Genomic DNA, 13999 nt, shown 5'->3' on the forward strand with positions numbered 1-13999 from the left:
CAAAGTTATGTTTAATATTGTCATTACAGCTACTAACTGACTTATGCTAAATGACATTTATTTCATAAGTTATTTGTGTTTTATGCAAAATCGACGAACTAACCATAACAACCAATATCAATGAAATAACAAGATTAAGGACCAAACTTAACAACAATATACTCTATGATAAAATATGCAAATGAACTCAAAATCCAAAGGAAAAATGTGACAAAACAACTACTACTACTTTACATGCTCCATATTAGCTCCAAAACTCGAGTCGAAGATTCAAGCTTTGAAAATAAATAACAATATGTCCTAAACCTTCTTACTGATTACTAGTAAGATACAATGTCTGAACTGAAGACTCAAAAGAGAATGTAATGTGGTTCTAAAGTGAAGAGAAGAAGCTAGGTGAAGATGAAATGAAGAGAAAATGGTAAGTGTCCAACCCTATTTTCCTGTAAATATTTTCAGTCAAAGCATCTTAGGAAGAGAATGAAAATCAGAGTTGGTCAAGATTAATTAATAGATTTAAGAAAATAACAAGGTATCTGTTTATCATGTATAGTTATCACACAGGAAGAGTAATTTGAGTAAAAACTCTACACTTTTCTAATATATCATAGTGCACATAATGACATGTAATGGTATTTCTCTCTAACCTCTCTATCTTATATTTCACCTAAAACAAACAAACCTAAAAGTCTCATAATGCAGACTAACACTTCTAACTAACGCCTCTTGTAAAAAAGTGAATTTATGTTAAACAAGTATATATATATTTTGTGGTGGTCTTCTCTGAAATTTACGAACACTTTAATACAGATATCAGAGTTCGCTCATTGACTACAAAACCTGATAGATTCATCTTATGTATCGTGCCTCTTCTGAGTAACACGGAAGTTTGAGAAAAATCTTGATACAGGATGTTGAAAACCGAAAAATCTAACAAGATTTTGGCAATCTTTCTTTTCTTCTTCATTATCTGCATGTGAACTTAAGTTACTCAGATAAGTTTTCCCCTGATATATAAAAGAGAGCTGCTGCCATAAAAGAACACTCAATCCTATCTGCAATGAAACACTTGCGATAAAAAGATAGGCGAGAAGAAGTCCTCTAGACGATAGAAACAGCGTAGATCTCAGGAAGGCAATTAAAATTTCATTCATAAGTCTCCATGCTAGATCCCGGCCAGTCATACCCTTTAAGCGTCCGAGGGAGTATGACAATGGTGGCCAAATATGCAAGCTAGCATATACAGACATTATAGAGACATAGATTGTGCTCAGCACTGCTGAAATGAGGAAGCAAACGAAGCTGTAGTGATTAGCTGCACCCACACAGTTGCCAATCTGCCAAAGAATTAAAAAAGCTATGAACAAACTAACTAAGACAGGGCAAGTTACAAATTCTATTGTATCACCAACAAAAATATCCATTTTAACACAGTTCATAGGTAATGATTGCAACTATGAAGTCAAGGAATAATAAGTTTTTGCGTTTATCTAAGCAATAAATAGATTGAATTTCACAAAAGTTTTATCAAATGAAAGATTACTTGAAATTAAATTTATTATCCAATGTTAACTTTTACATTAGTCCCTCTTTTATAATGAGTCAGGGACTAATTTGTCATCTATATAAAAATGTCAAGGACTGATTTAGTATTACTTTTTGTCAAGAACTAAATTGGGCAGCAAGAAAATTCTGAGGCACCAAAATGGGTTTTAAGGGTACATAAAAGGAATAATAATTCCATTTCAAAACTGAAACAGCATACACAAAAACTTCTTCAAAAAGGTTCCAAGAAAACCACAGGAAATTGTTTGAGGCTTCAAATTTGCGTACACATAAAGTAAACAACAACAACCATTGTAATATTTTATTCAAACAGTAAATGAGAGCTGAATGTATATTGACAATCAAATTAAGTCCATGAGCATATTACATGACAAAATAATCACCGCATAAACTTGTTAACAACAAAACAGTTTTTATAATGGAATATAAAACTACTTAAGCAGATGAATTAGTGCAAAGAATCATAATATCATTCATCAGAGCCCTGCCAATGGGAGTGCATCTAACTAAGCACTAGATCCAAAACATACTTCTAACTAATTAAATTATGTTTCCAGGAGGTATCTCCATCCCCTTATCCGCACAATCTTTAATCTTTTCTATTATGTGAAGTCATTATCAAGCCAGTTCAACATAAAACCTCGGTACAGAAAATCATGCCTTTTTTTGGAAGGGACGGATGATACTAGAGAACAGGAAGCTATAACAAGTAATATATGGGAAAACCATGAGGTCTAGACAAGAATAACAGAAGCTTCAAAAAAGAAAGATACACATTCCCAATCATTACATTCAAAGTTCGAACATCATAATAATAGAACCTTTGAGCCCCTTAAGAACCATAACCCCATAACTATATCACAATACCCTGAAGTTCTCTGCATTAGCAGCTAATGATTAACTTCATTTTTTTCTGTTTAACATTGACAGCTAAGACAATCTTATTTAGGAAGTTCCTTTAAGGTAAATTTTTTTTTTAGGGATTTAAGGTATAGTTTTAGTATTGAAAAATAAGGCACACAAATAAAAACTTTGATCATGATATTACAAAGAAACAACGGAACACTGAGATTAATATTTCCGTAGTAAGATAATGGAAACTTACAAATGGACAGTGATGATCCATGTCCAGTATACATTTTCCGCATGAACGACAATGATGTGCTCTAGGTGACTTTGGCTTCGAGCAGTAGAGACAGAATGTATAATTTTCGAGGTCACCTTGCCCTACCGTGGGGTAGCTTCCCCATAATATATTTGGTGGTGTTCCAGCACACCTAAATGCTGCAAGGCTAAAAAAGGAAACTGTAGCTATGGACAATATTGTTGTAATGATTGAGTGAAAAATTCCCCATAAAAGACTGATAGAGAAGACTATAGGGTAGACTGCCCACACCCCTCCAACTGCAAAAAAAAATAAAAATCAAATTAAATGTATGAGAAAAAAAAAAAAATAGAATGATGCAGTTTTTCATTTTTGGAATGGATGTCAAAAAAATAAATCTAATGAAGAACCATGATAGCAAGAACACTGAATCACAAACTGACATTATAAACATTTTATTCATAACAATAATATGACCTGATGAACATCAACTACAACAGGAACTATAAACATTTGATTCATGCCATCTTTTCATAGCCAATCCACACTTTATTTGTGTAAAATCCACAAAGTAATGACCATGCTCGTGTTTTGAATCACACAACAAAGTCACAAAAGTTGAAATTCCTCAATTCTATGAGCCGCAAGAAAAGAGACTTGACAAATATCAAAATGCTAACACTACCAACCTAAGTGATGGATTTTGATGTCCAAATTTAACTGACAGAAAGTATAATGTTATAAGGTTAACAGCAGAAAGTAATGACCATGCTCATGTTTCTAAAGGGCTCTTATGGGGTTGCAGAACGCCTAAAGAGCATGACATTAAGTAGCACTGGAGCTATGGAGATAAGCTTCGAAAACACATGGATTTGTCTAAGTAAAAGTAAGACGAATATTATGTTATGAAACCTAAGTCAAGTTGGGAGCATACTAATTCTAGCTAAGAGGTGAAAACTGGAGACCATACCGTACCACGAGTCTCGTTGTTTAAGTATCGTCACTCCATCATATAAAATTATGGGGAAATATAGGGAGAGGCAAACCATAGGATTCACGGGTTGATGAAAAGAAAGAATACTTCGAGCACCCTCAAAGGCAAACTTTATCAAAGAACTATAAAGAGCAAATAAGAAACCCTAGTGAGAAGGATAACCAAATAATGAGATTGTGAGGTAGAGGTATAGGAGTAGCAGGGAAAATATAAGTCAAAGCAATTAAAGGGATTTAAACTTAAATGAGTTGTCATTACTCATTAGACAGAATTTATCATATGACATTATGGCAGTGTTTGAAGCATGTAGCTTAACCTCACCTAGTGGGAACGGGATTATGTTGTTGTTGTATTTATAGTCATAGCACATGATAGTTATCACAACAATGGTAATTTTATTGGAAAGATGAAGAAAAGGACAAAAGTAACATGATGACAGAATGCCGTAGCGTTATTAGACTTTTTATGCTATTGCATTGTATATGGGATAAAGTGGTCATCATGGCTTCTTCAAGTGTTGGTCCAATTTTTATTTTAAGGGATTAATTTAGTAGCTTTATTAGACTTTTTATGCTATTGCATCGTATTTATAGTCATTTGCGAATTATGTTAGTTGTGTGTTTTATTTTCAATTTGTATAGCTTTTACTTAAAACCTTCTGATCCTAACATGTATTTGTAAGGGAACTCGCGTAAACTGCTATGACCAAAGCATTACATATTAACAACTGAAGTATTCCACTCTATCAACTCCCAATTTGAATTTTGTATAAATTCATCCTCAAATGGAAACGGGATAAACAAGAAAATGATACCAAGTCCCAGAGGAAAATCAAATCAAATTCTGATCAACAAGGGTGACAACAAATAAAAGTAGGAATAGAAGAAACGACAGACTTACATATTACAAACAACATAAATATGATGACAGAAGAAAGAAAGCATCGATCACGCAGTACTCTCCACCCGAAGCACTTTTGCTCGCGTTTCTTTTTGTTTTGATTTGTAATGGCTCCACACCAACCACATTTGAATATGGATGCACCGGATGGAAGCATAACACGCAGTCCACAACCCCAGCAGGTCGTCTCATAATTATCAGTACTCTCAGTTCCATATTGCTCCTATATGTGATTACAAGAGCAACCAAGGAAGCTACATAATTTTCAAACTGTGGAAAAGAAAAAAAGGCAAGCAATAACAGCCATGAAGTAATGACTGAGGCTGAGAAGAAAAAAAATTGCAAGTAGAAGAATTATAGAAGCAAAAACTAACATATACATTATTCTTTTTCCCCAAGTTTAATAAACAACTATAGAAAAGTGACACAAATTCCTATAGTTTCAGATATTTACTTCACATTTATATCTAAATACAGTGTACTCTTCATTTAGGGGACTGATTATAAGTGTGACATAGTATTTTAAATCAAAGGCTTAAATTTGTCTCTCAACTTCTCATCCATATAATTTTAGGAAACTTCTATGAAGCAATGTGAAAGTTGTAAGGGGAAAGTAATTGTTGTTCAGGTGGAAAGTCATCATGTAACGTGCCATTGTCATTTTGGCTATGAAACACTAACACAGACACTACCGGACACAACGCTAACACCGGGACGTCGACACTAATAATAATTTGAGCAAATGGAAATGTTGAATGTAACCACATGTGGCAGTGTTTTGTCAGAAACCTGACACGCCTTCAATCTAAATTGTCATTGCTACATAACTTCTTGGTATGGAAGGTATATAGTATTCATATTTTTATCACATGGACTTCATTTATTTTAAAATTTTGAAAAACTAACAAGCACTTGCATGTCAATTCCAACTTTTCTTAGAGTAATCGTTTTTTCCTAAAGCTCTTTCTTACAATGATGCCAAAGAAAAGCTACAGCTGTACAAAGTGAGATATTTCTAAGACTCTTAACAATACTAGAGTCACTAATACAATAGACTAAGCTTAATATAAACTGACTAAGTCTAATACTCTAATACGGGAAAACTTCCAAACTCGCCCATAAATTGTAGAGCCTTACCAATGCAACAATTCACCCAGATTCATAGCACTACTCAACTCCCTCTCTCACGTTAATTTATAACCACTGTTCAATTCATCAATTCTACAAGCTTTCATTTTTATCTACTCTGTTTTACCCAATTCTACTCTGAACCCTTCCCTTTGCTCTGTGCAATCTGCACTGCTCTGTAACAACTTACCATCACATCAATATTTTTACGTGTGATATGCTACTGTTTTAGAGTTGTTTTATAAATATTGTTGCTTCATATGCATATGTATGAATCGATATGCAATGTATAGGAATTTATAAATTTGGTAGGATCTTACGATCCGTGTTACAATCTCCCAATTCACGATCTAGTGACCCCTCCCCGATCTTACCTATGATCTCGAGTCTGACTATCTTACAAACATATATACTTTAATTTTAATCAAAATTTCATGAAAAACATAGTTCATAATTTATACATGTTAGCGCAATAAAAACAATAGATAGACTCGGCCCGATTGAACCTTAGCTCCCAATAATTTTTATTGAATGACAAATGTTAGTATGTTAGTTATGAATGGAGATTGAACTCTCTAAACCTACTTATCACTCTACTCCCTAACCTAAAATCTCCCTAATAACAATAAAATATATGCAACCAAGTATTGAATTAGCATGATGAAACAAATATAAAAGTTAAATCTTTCATAAGAAACCATTACTCATCATTTTTTTTACATCAATTCTCTACATTTTCCAGAATTGAAGAAAAGATAAGATTGAAATCATGATTTGACTAATAATTTATCCAAAAAAAAAAAAGGAAAAATTAAGAAAATTTAAGCATTAAGAAACGAAAGATGAATGATAAAAATGATGAGAAAAGAAAAAGGATTGATATATGGAATAAACCTCGGGAGGAGAAGAAGAAGAAGCCATGGAAATTGAGAGTGTCGATTTCGGTGAGAAAATTCAAACTTCAAGAACGCGTGTGTGTTTACCTGGGTTTTTAATTTTTTGTATTTTCTTTATTTTTATTTTATTTTCATTCATTTATTAGACCGGTTTTTTACACTTGAAAAACCAAAGAATAAACCTAGACGGTTCGGTTTAAAGCAATTGTCAAAGGCACCCGACCGACTCGGCACAATCCAAATGTATGCATTTTTTTAATGAATTTTGTTCATTAGGCTCTTTCAATTAGTGGTGGAGCCCCTTTAAGCAACTTTGAAAATGATAGAGAATTAGTGACAACTACATTCAAACACAATATTCATACACTTTCAGTTTCAAAATCAATCATCATTCCAAAAAAATTAGTAGTCCCTCCGTCCCTAATTATAAGACCCTTTTGAGAATATTTTTTGTTCCTTTTTATAAGACTTATTTTCTATTTCTAACTACATTAATTATTTCTTTACGTACATGCCCCTATTTATTGTACATCTTTTTCTTCTATCAGCAATAAATAGAATGTTGAAAACATAAGCCAACACTCTTTCTTAAAGGATAAAATTGTAAAAACAATAGTAATTACAAACATATTTAATACAAATATCCACTATCTTAATTCCCGTTATTTTTTCAAAATAACCTTATAATTAGGGACAGAGGTAATACATAAAATTCATACATATTCAACGTCAAGGTGAAAATACCATTATACTACTCTAGTTTTAAATATAAGCATAAGTCAGAATGTATTTAATCTTTATTTACTCTATATATGTTTTGACTTTTACTTATATTTAAAATCAAAGGGATATATAGATCGTCGTAAGTGGTGCCATTTGTCATTCCATCCAAGACCATGTTCATCACCAACCTGAATAGCCGTAAAGTATCCACAATGGTTGACACGTGGCACCTCACTTAAGGGATGTGGGTGTCATGTCAGCAAAGACTAAGTTAAAAGTGGTCTTGGGGGCCAAAACTGTCAAAGATTCAATACATAGGGGGTTGTTTTGTATTTTAATTAGTTAGGGGACCAAAATCGCAACTTTTGAAAAAATAGGGGGCCAAAAGTGCAATTAAACCTAAAAAAAATAGGTTTATTACCTTCTTTCTATTGTTAGCTTTACTTAATAAATTAACTTATTAAAATTTTATTTAATCAATTAACATAGAAGAACCTCTACAAAATTCGTTAAATAAAAACCTCAAAAGAATTAACATAAAAAGAAAATGATAGATGACGAAAAAAATGTCCCAAATATATCAGCCCATTATATAAATAATTAATAATTATATTACTCTCATATTTTTATTGTTAATTTGATAAATAAAAAATGAGAAAATTGATCTATACACACATTAAAACCCATTGTGACATAAAATATCCAAACAACATCTTACATACAAATTACTTATGTTTAGAAAGCAACCAAACATAAATCACTTTACGTTCAACTCACTTTTAACCAAAATCAATTCTACAAAATCAATTCAATCAAAATCAATTATCTTCACCGCCCAACCAAACACACGCTAAGTCTATGCTTTCAATTACCTTTGTGGTTGTAAGACCCCACACGCAAGGATCAATGTGTGACCAGCACGTGCAACCAAACATTAGAGAGATAGACCTAGTCAACTGAGATGGTATAGACCCCACACGTAAGGATTACCATGTGATCAACATGTGCAGCTTGACGATCGATTGGGTTAGTAACGTCACAACAACCTCATCACTTGTATAGACTACCTAAGATAAATAAACGCGACAATATTGTTATTTAATATCCAACAATATAAATAGGGGGGATTCGAAAAATCCTAACCGCTGTTTACTTTTCTTAAACCAAAACAGGTAACTGCTATGTTTTAAATAGATAAAAACTGCAAATCTTTAACCTTTAACTCTTTTATTTTATCGTCAAACTATAAATAAGTAACGCGAATTGTTTGGACAAAACGACAATCCATGTGGATATGATACTCTACTTATCACTTTATTACTTGGTAAACAATTTGGTACACTTGCCCAATCCACACATCACTATCCAACTACAAGGTTTTTGTGCAATGATCCTATAAGACTTCAAGCAACTACAAGACTTTTGTGTTACGATTTTCACTTCCTTCGCATACTCATTTCCTGTCATTTTTGTAGCTTCTGACACATGTGTAATCATATGAACTCCAGTAAATTGAATAAAAACCACTAATAAAATGATATGTAACCCAATGTCATCTATGGTTCTGCAGCCTGTGAAGTCAATGCATCAACATCGTCCGTAACCCACCTACGGCGGTCCCCGTTTAGGTGGAGTATTTGTTGTTGTACGCTCTGCGTATGGAGCTATGTTGGGTCATCCTACCAAGTCTCAACCTATAGTCATATACAACAACCGATATAAAAATATAAATTAAACATTCTTTGAAGCATTTCATCAAACACTTAGATCACAAAACAAACATACAATTTCCAATTTATTATTTCAATTCTTATACTACCAAATTGCACTAATACTTATTTTAAACTACATTTATAGTAAAATAAACCTTCTAATTGACCAACAAGTACCTAAATAACTAAACAACATTCAAATTCACAATCATATTTAACAACTTCAAAATTCCTAACATATAAAATGTGAAGGAATGTGCAGACTTAGATTTTGAACACTTACTTGTTGTTTGAGTTTGATTTATTGCTAGAAATTGACGATTTTTTCTTGAGTTAAATTTGTTGGAATTTGAAGGGAAAGGGTAAGAAAATGGGTTAAGAACACAAGTGGTAACTTTTGTTTTTGTTTCTATATGTATAAGTGCGCATCAGGGCGTAATTTATAAACTTGAGCGGTTAGGAGTTTGGGACCCAAACCGTTTAGGGTTTACGAACCAAGGGAGGTATTTTGGGTAGTTTGAGTGGCATGTGAGTAATTTAAGGGACCTAATGAGCAATTTTTGTTTCGAATTGGATTGAGGCCCGGTCCATCTAACAAAGTGGCCCAACCTGCGACTACTTGCTAACTGATTGGTTAGATAGAAGTTGAGAAGAGAAAAATTTGATTACTTTCAATATAAAAAAGTAAAAAATAAAAACTTAACTGAATCTATCTATTGATTCTATAACAATATATAAATGGGATACACTCTTCAAAGTTGGAATTTTTCCTTCCAATTTCACCCCTTCATTAAAACAATTTTATCTATGACAATATTAAGAAGATACATCCTATTGAACTAGATTATAGTTAAAGTGTGGGTAACGAATATGTTACAAATATTAAAGATGCTACCCATGTGTTCATGAGTCTGAGCATTTTTTTTTTCAAACTATGGATATGAAGTAATACCCTACCCGGATTCTACCAACATCCCTATTTGTGAAATTCTTGTAAGAATCAAATAAAATCATATGAATAATGGTTTGAACTAAAATTGTAGCCCCAAAATGAAGACTACTTCAAAAAATAAATGTATATAAGTAACGAACACACGATATTCTTTAGAATAGTTTGCTAGGTGTTCATTACACGACTCCTTACCATTGTACTCCGGTGTTGATGTCAAACTAAAATTGTAGCCCCAAAATGAAGACTACTCCAAAAAATAGATGTATATAAGTAACAAACACGATATTCTTTAGAATAGTTTGCTAGGTGTTCATTACACGGCTCTTTACCATTGTACTCCAGTGTTCATGTCAATTTATATAATAGCATGTCACATAAACAAGTGTCAAACAAAATAAACAATGAAAAAGCACTTGATTCCAAAACAAAAATACAATACATCAAAAACATATATCAATAACTTATCTTATTCATTTGTTCTGAAAAATTAACATAGGAATTGTAGTATTCAATCAACAATAAAACTTTAAGCTTTTATTTTTCTTAAAAACAAGACCAAATTCATAACAAAACACATATGATATCTAGTTTCACATCATCTCAATCTGGCTACCACGCTTATTCTTCGTGGTGGCCGCAACTTCAACATCTTCATACAAAGAACTTCCATATTTTGAATTTGAATTCTCATGTTTATCACCTTGACCCCAAATTGCATAAGCTTCTTCACCATGAGCAGCCTCGTCACCGATTTCCATATCCTCTTCAGACATTCTCAATGGAACGAAGAGTCGAATGAAGAGACATATCAAACTTGTACTTACAACATTAACAAAGATAACAAACAAAATTCCAAGGAGTTGGATTCCTATTTGCCTGCGTCCAGTACTAGCCATGTTCATTTGTATTCCATAAAATAGACCAACATATTTATTGTAAACACCATAGAACAAGGAGTTCAATTTTGGCTCAGCAAAAAGACCAGTGAGAATTCCTCCAAGACTTCCTGCAATTGCATGAGTGTGTAACACTGCCATTGTGTCATCCACTTTTTGAAGTAGCTTTGATCTTTTGTGGATTACCATCATGGTAAACCATGGAATTGAGCCGGAGAACAACCCCATTATTAGTGCTGCCCATCCTTGTACAACTCCTGAATAAGATAAAATATGTATGTATCAAGGTCGGCTAAACATATGTACTAGTCACGCTAACGGTAAGAAATTTATAAAAAAAATTTCTTCCTGAAACCCTAAACCTAAGCAAGGGTTTGGACCGCCTTATGCATGTGCTTAGTGTTTATGCATTTTAATAAAATGTGCAATGTATGTTGTACCAAAAAAAAAAGTGTAATGTATCTAAAATAATCTATATAAATATAGAGATTTCATGGTTACCCTTACTTCTACAATTGTACATTTAGAAATTCGTGGCTAATGTTTTATGTTTAGCTATGCAAGTCATCTAATTAAAATATAACACAAAATAAGTAAGATAAGTGGAAAAGAAAAAAAAATTAGGGTGAAATGGATATCCTCTGGAGACAGCTCTAGAGCGTAATCGCACGAGTAAGGTAGGACCAAAATGAGCAATAAAACTCTCCTTTCATGAAAGAGACATGAACCATCTTATCCAAGCGCTCTTAGTTATAAGTGACAAAATATTAACTAATATAAAACAAGTACAAAATAATCCTCGTAAATATTGGATTTAAAGGGGAAAAAAATATCTTGAAGAATGAATGAAATATTACAAACCTGCAGCAGGGGTAATGCAAACCAAACCAGTAATCATGCCTTGAACAGCACCAATAACAGAAGGCTTTCTGAAGAAAATGACATCAAGGAAGACCCAAGTAAGCAAGCTAGTAGCAGTGCAAGCATGTGTGTTCAAGACAGCCAATGAAGCATCCAAGCCAACTGAGTAAGGATCTCCTCCATTGAATCCTGTCCATCCCATCCATAATAGTCCTGCTCCTGCTAACATAAGAAGGAGATTGTTTGGTGGGAACCTTTCCCTGTCTTTGTTTAGACGTGGTCCAACCTGTCGAATGATGGCATATATTCATTATACGCATTCAGAATGATTTATCATATGTGGCTCGATGTTAAACCGGGAAAGAAAGGAAGAAGTGCAATACGAGGACTTTTAAAAAAAAAAATTTATTGATTGGAAATGATTAGTGGTTAAATAATTATAGGGTGAGTGGGAATTCGTTAGTAGTAGGGATCGAACCATGAACTTTCTTCTTAACAATTCTTCTACGTCTCAATCCATACCACTAGACTCGACCTTTGCAAACTCAAGATGTCACTTATTCTTAAATTACTTTCACCTAAAGACATTTAACTACGTTGTTCTGATGAGACCTAATTAATGCATTAGTGTCGATCTGATCTCACCTAGATAAGTTGTTTTGAATCTACATGAATGTTCTGATGAGACCTAATTAATGCATTAGTGTCGGTATGATCTCACCTAGATAAGTTGTTTTGAATCTACATGAATTAGTTTAGTTCAATGAACTTTGATATTTGATTTGCATTTTGGAAAAAAGTAAACTTTTTTAACCAACGACCCTACACTTGAAATTGTGGTCATCCTAAGGTAAAGATGTATCTAATTAAAAAAAAAATGGCCAAGTTAAGAAATCATAACCATAAGGAGCATTTATATGTTATGTGACAATAAGAAGCATATAATTATGTGTATAGCTAGACAACTTTCACATAAACTTTTTAAATTGTTTATCCAGTTCAAATTTGGTTAATTAAAATCAATTGGTTAATAAATATAAAAAGTATTGAAGCTCGTTACCATCAATGTAATTTGTTTTACCGAAAATTTGGATGTGATTAACCATAATGTTCTAGTGTTCAAACTACAAGTAGATTTGAACACAAAATAGTGGTTAACGAAGTTGCATCGACGTTTAATAAGTTATAACATCTTGTATATAACCATTAGCCGTCAACCAAATATAATTAACTTATTCTTTTAACTGCGTTAAATATTTAGATTGTTGTCGGAAAAAAAAAATTCAAATTTTTAGTCATTCAATTAACACAACTTATATAAAAATCTTGTTACTTACCCAATAAGCAGCAGTAAACCCAGCAACCCCAGAAGACAAATGAATGACATAACCACCAGAGTAATCGATAATTCCCATTTTAGCAAGAAATCCATTAGTACTCCAAATACTAAAAGCAGTAAAAGTGTAAGAGAAAGTGAGCCATAAAGGCACAAACATCATCCAAGCATAGAAGTTCATTCTCCCCAACACAGCACCAGCTATCAAAATCAAAGTAATAGCAGCAAAAACACATTGAAAATAAATCATAGTAGCATTTGGAAATGCTCCTAAGAAAGCTTGCTTGAAAAGATACTTTTCATCAAGTGCAAGTGCTGGTTTACCCCAAAATGGAAAAAGTGTATCACCAAATGACATTCTATAAGCCCAAAAAACCCAACAGAAAAATACACATGCAAATGCATAGAGTGACATGAATGCTGAATTCACTGCCCATTTCTTTTTAACCGCGCCACCGTATAAAATTATTAGTCCCGGAACACTTTGCATGCCGACTAATGTTGCGGCCATTAGTTGCCATGCGTTGTCGGCTTTGCTTAGCCATTCGGGACTCGAAGGAGATGGTAAAAGGTTGGAGGGAAATGGAACACCAGACATTTTTTTTTTTTTGGTTAGTGATTAATTAGTGATGGAGAGATGAATTAATTTGGTGATTAGTGAGGGTTCATTTATATTTGGAGGACAATGTTTTGATTCTCACGACTAGCTGTATTGTATTGGTTGTTATTATTCATTGTGACATTTTCATAGACTATATCGCTCATGATATTTGTAAAATAATAATTGAATAAAATTTATAGGCGGGTATAACTAATCATTCTTTTAACGGGATCGTAAATGTTCATTTTTGTCTTGGTGATACACCAATCACAACATGGCTCATTAATCATCAATCTTAAAGAATAAAGATAGCAAGACACCCGTAAGTG

General features: G+C 33.0%; 2 protein-coding genes across 3 annotated transcripts; both read right to left on the minus strand.

Moving 5' to 3' along the window:
- Positions 1 to 726: 726 nt before the first annotated feature.
- Positions 727 to 6734, minus strand: LOC25482761 (protein S-acyltransferase 11). Of its 2 annotated transcripts, none has more exons than XM_013611356.3 (4): positions 6588 to 6734; positions 4566 to 4788; positions 2672 to 2970; positions 727 to 1337 (listed from the first exon to the last, which is right to left on the minus strand). In XM_013611356.3, the coding sequence occupies exons 1-4, from the start codon at positions 6612 to 6614 to the stop codon at positions 855 to 857; spliced, it is 1032 nt and encodes a 343-aa protein (XP_013466810.2). In that variant the 5' UTR covers positions 6615 to 6734; the 3' UTR covers positions 727 to 854. The 2 variants fall into 2 exon arrangements, with proteins under 2 accessions (XP_013466810.2, XP_013466811.2); XM_013611357.3 differs by having other exon boundaries at positions 4566 to 4835; positions 6588 to 6716.
- Positions 6735 to 10460: 3726 nt separating this feature from the next.
- On the minus strand, positions 10461 to 13667 carry LOC25482762 (ammonium transporter 2 member 5-like). The gene is made up of 3 exons (XM_013611358.3): positions 13071 to 13667; positions 11734 to 12019; positions 10461 to 11129 (listed from the first exon to the last, which is right to left on the minus strand). The coding sequence occupies exons 1-3, from the start codon at positions 13665 to 13667 to the stop codon at positions 10567 to 10569; spliced, it is 1446 nt and encodes a 481-aa protein (XP_013466812.1). The 3' UTR covers positions 10461 to 10566.
- Between the last annotated feature and the right edge of the window lie 332 nt (positions 13668 to 13999).

The sequence above is a fragment of the Medicago truncatula genome, chromosome 1 (assembly GCF_003473485.1).
Source record: "Medicago truncatula cultivar Jemalong A17 chromosome 1, MtrunA17r5.0-ANR, whole genome shotgun sequence".
In the NCBI taxonomy this organism is placed as follows: Eukaryota; Viridiplantae; Streptophyta; class Magnoliopsida; order Fabales; family Fabaceae; genus Medicago; species Medicago truncatula.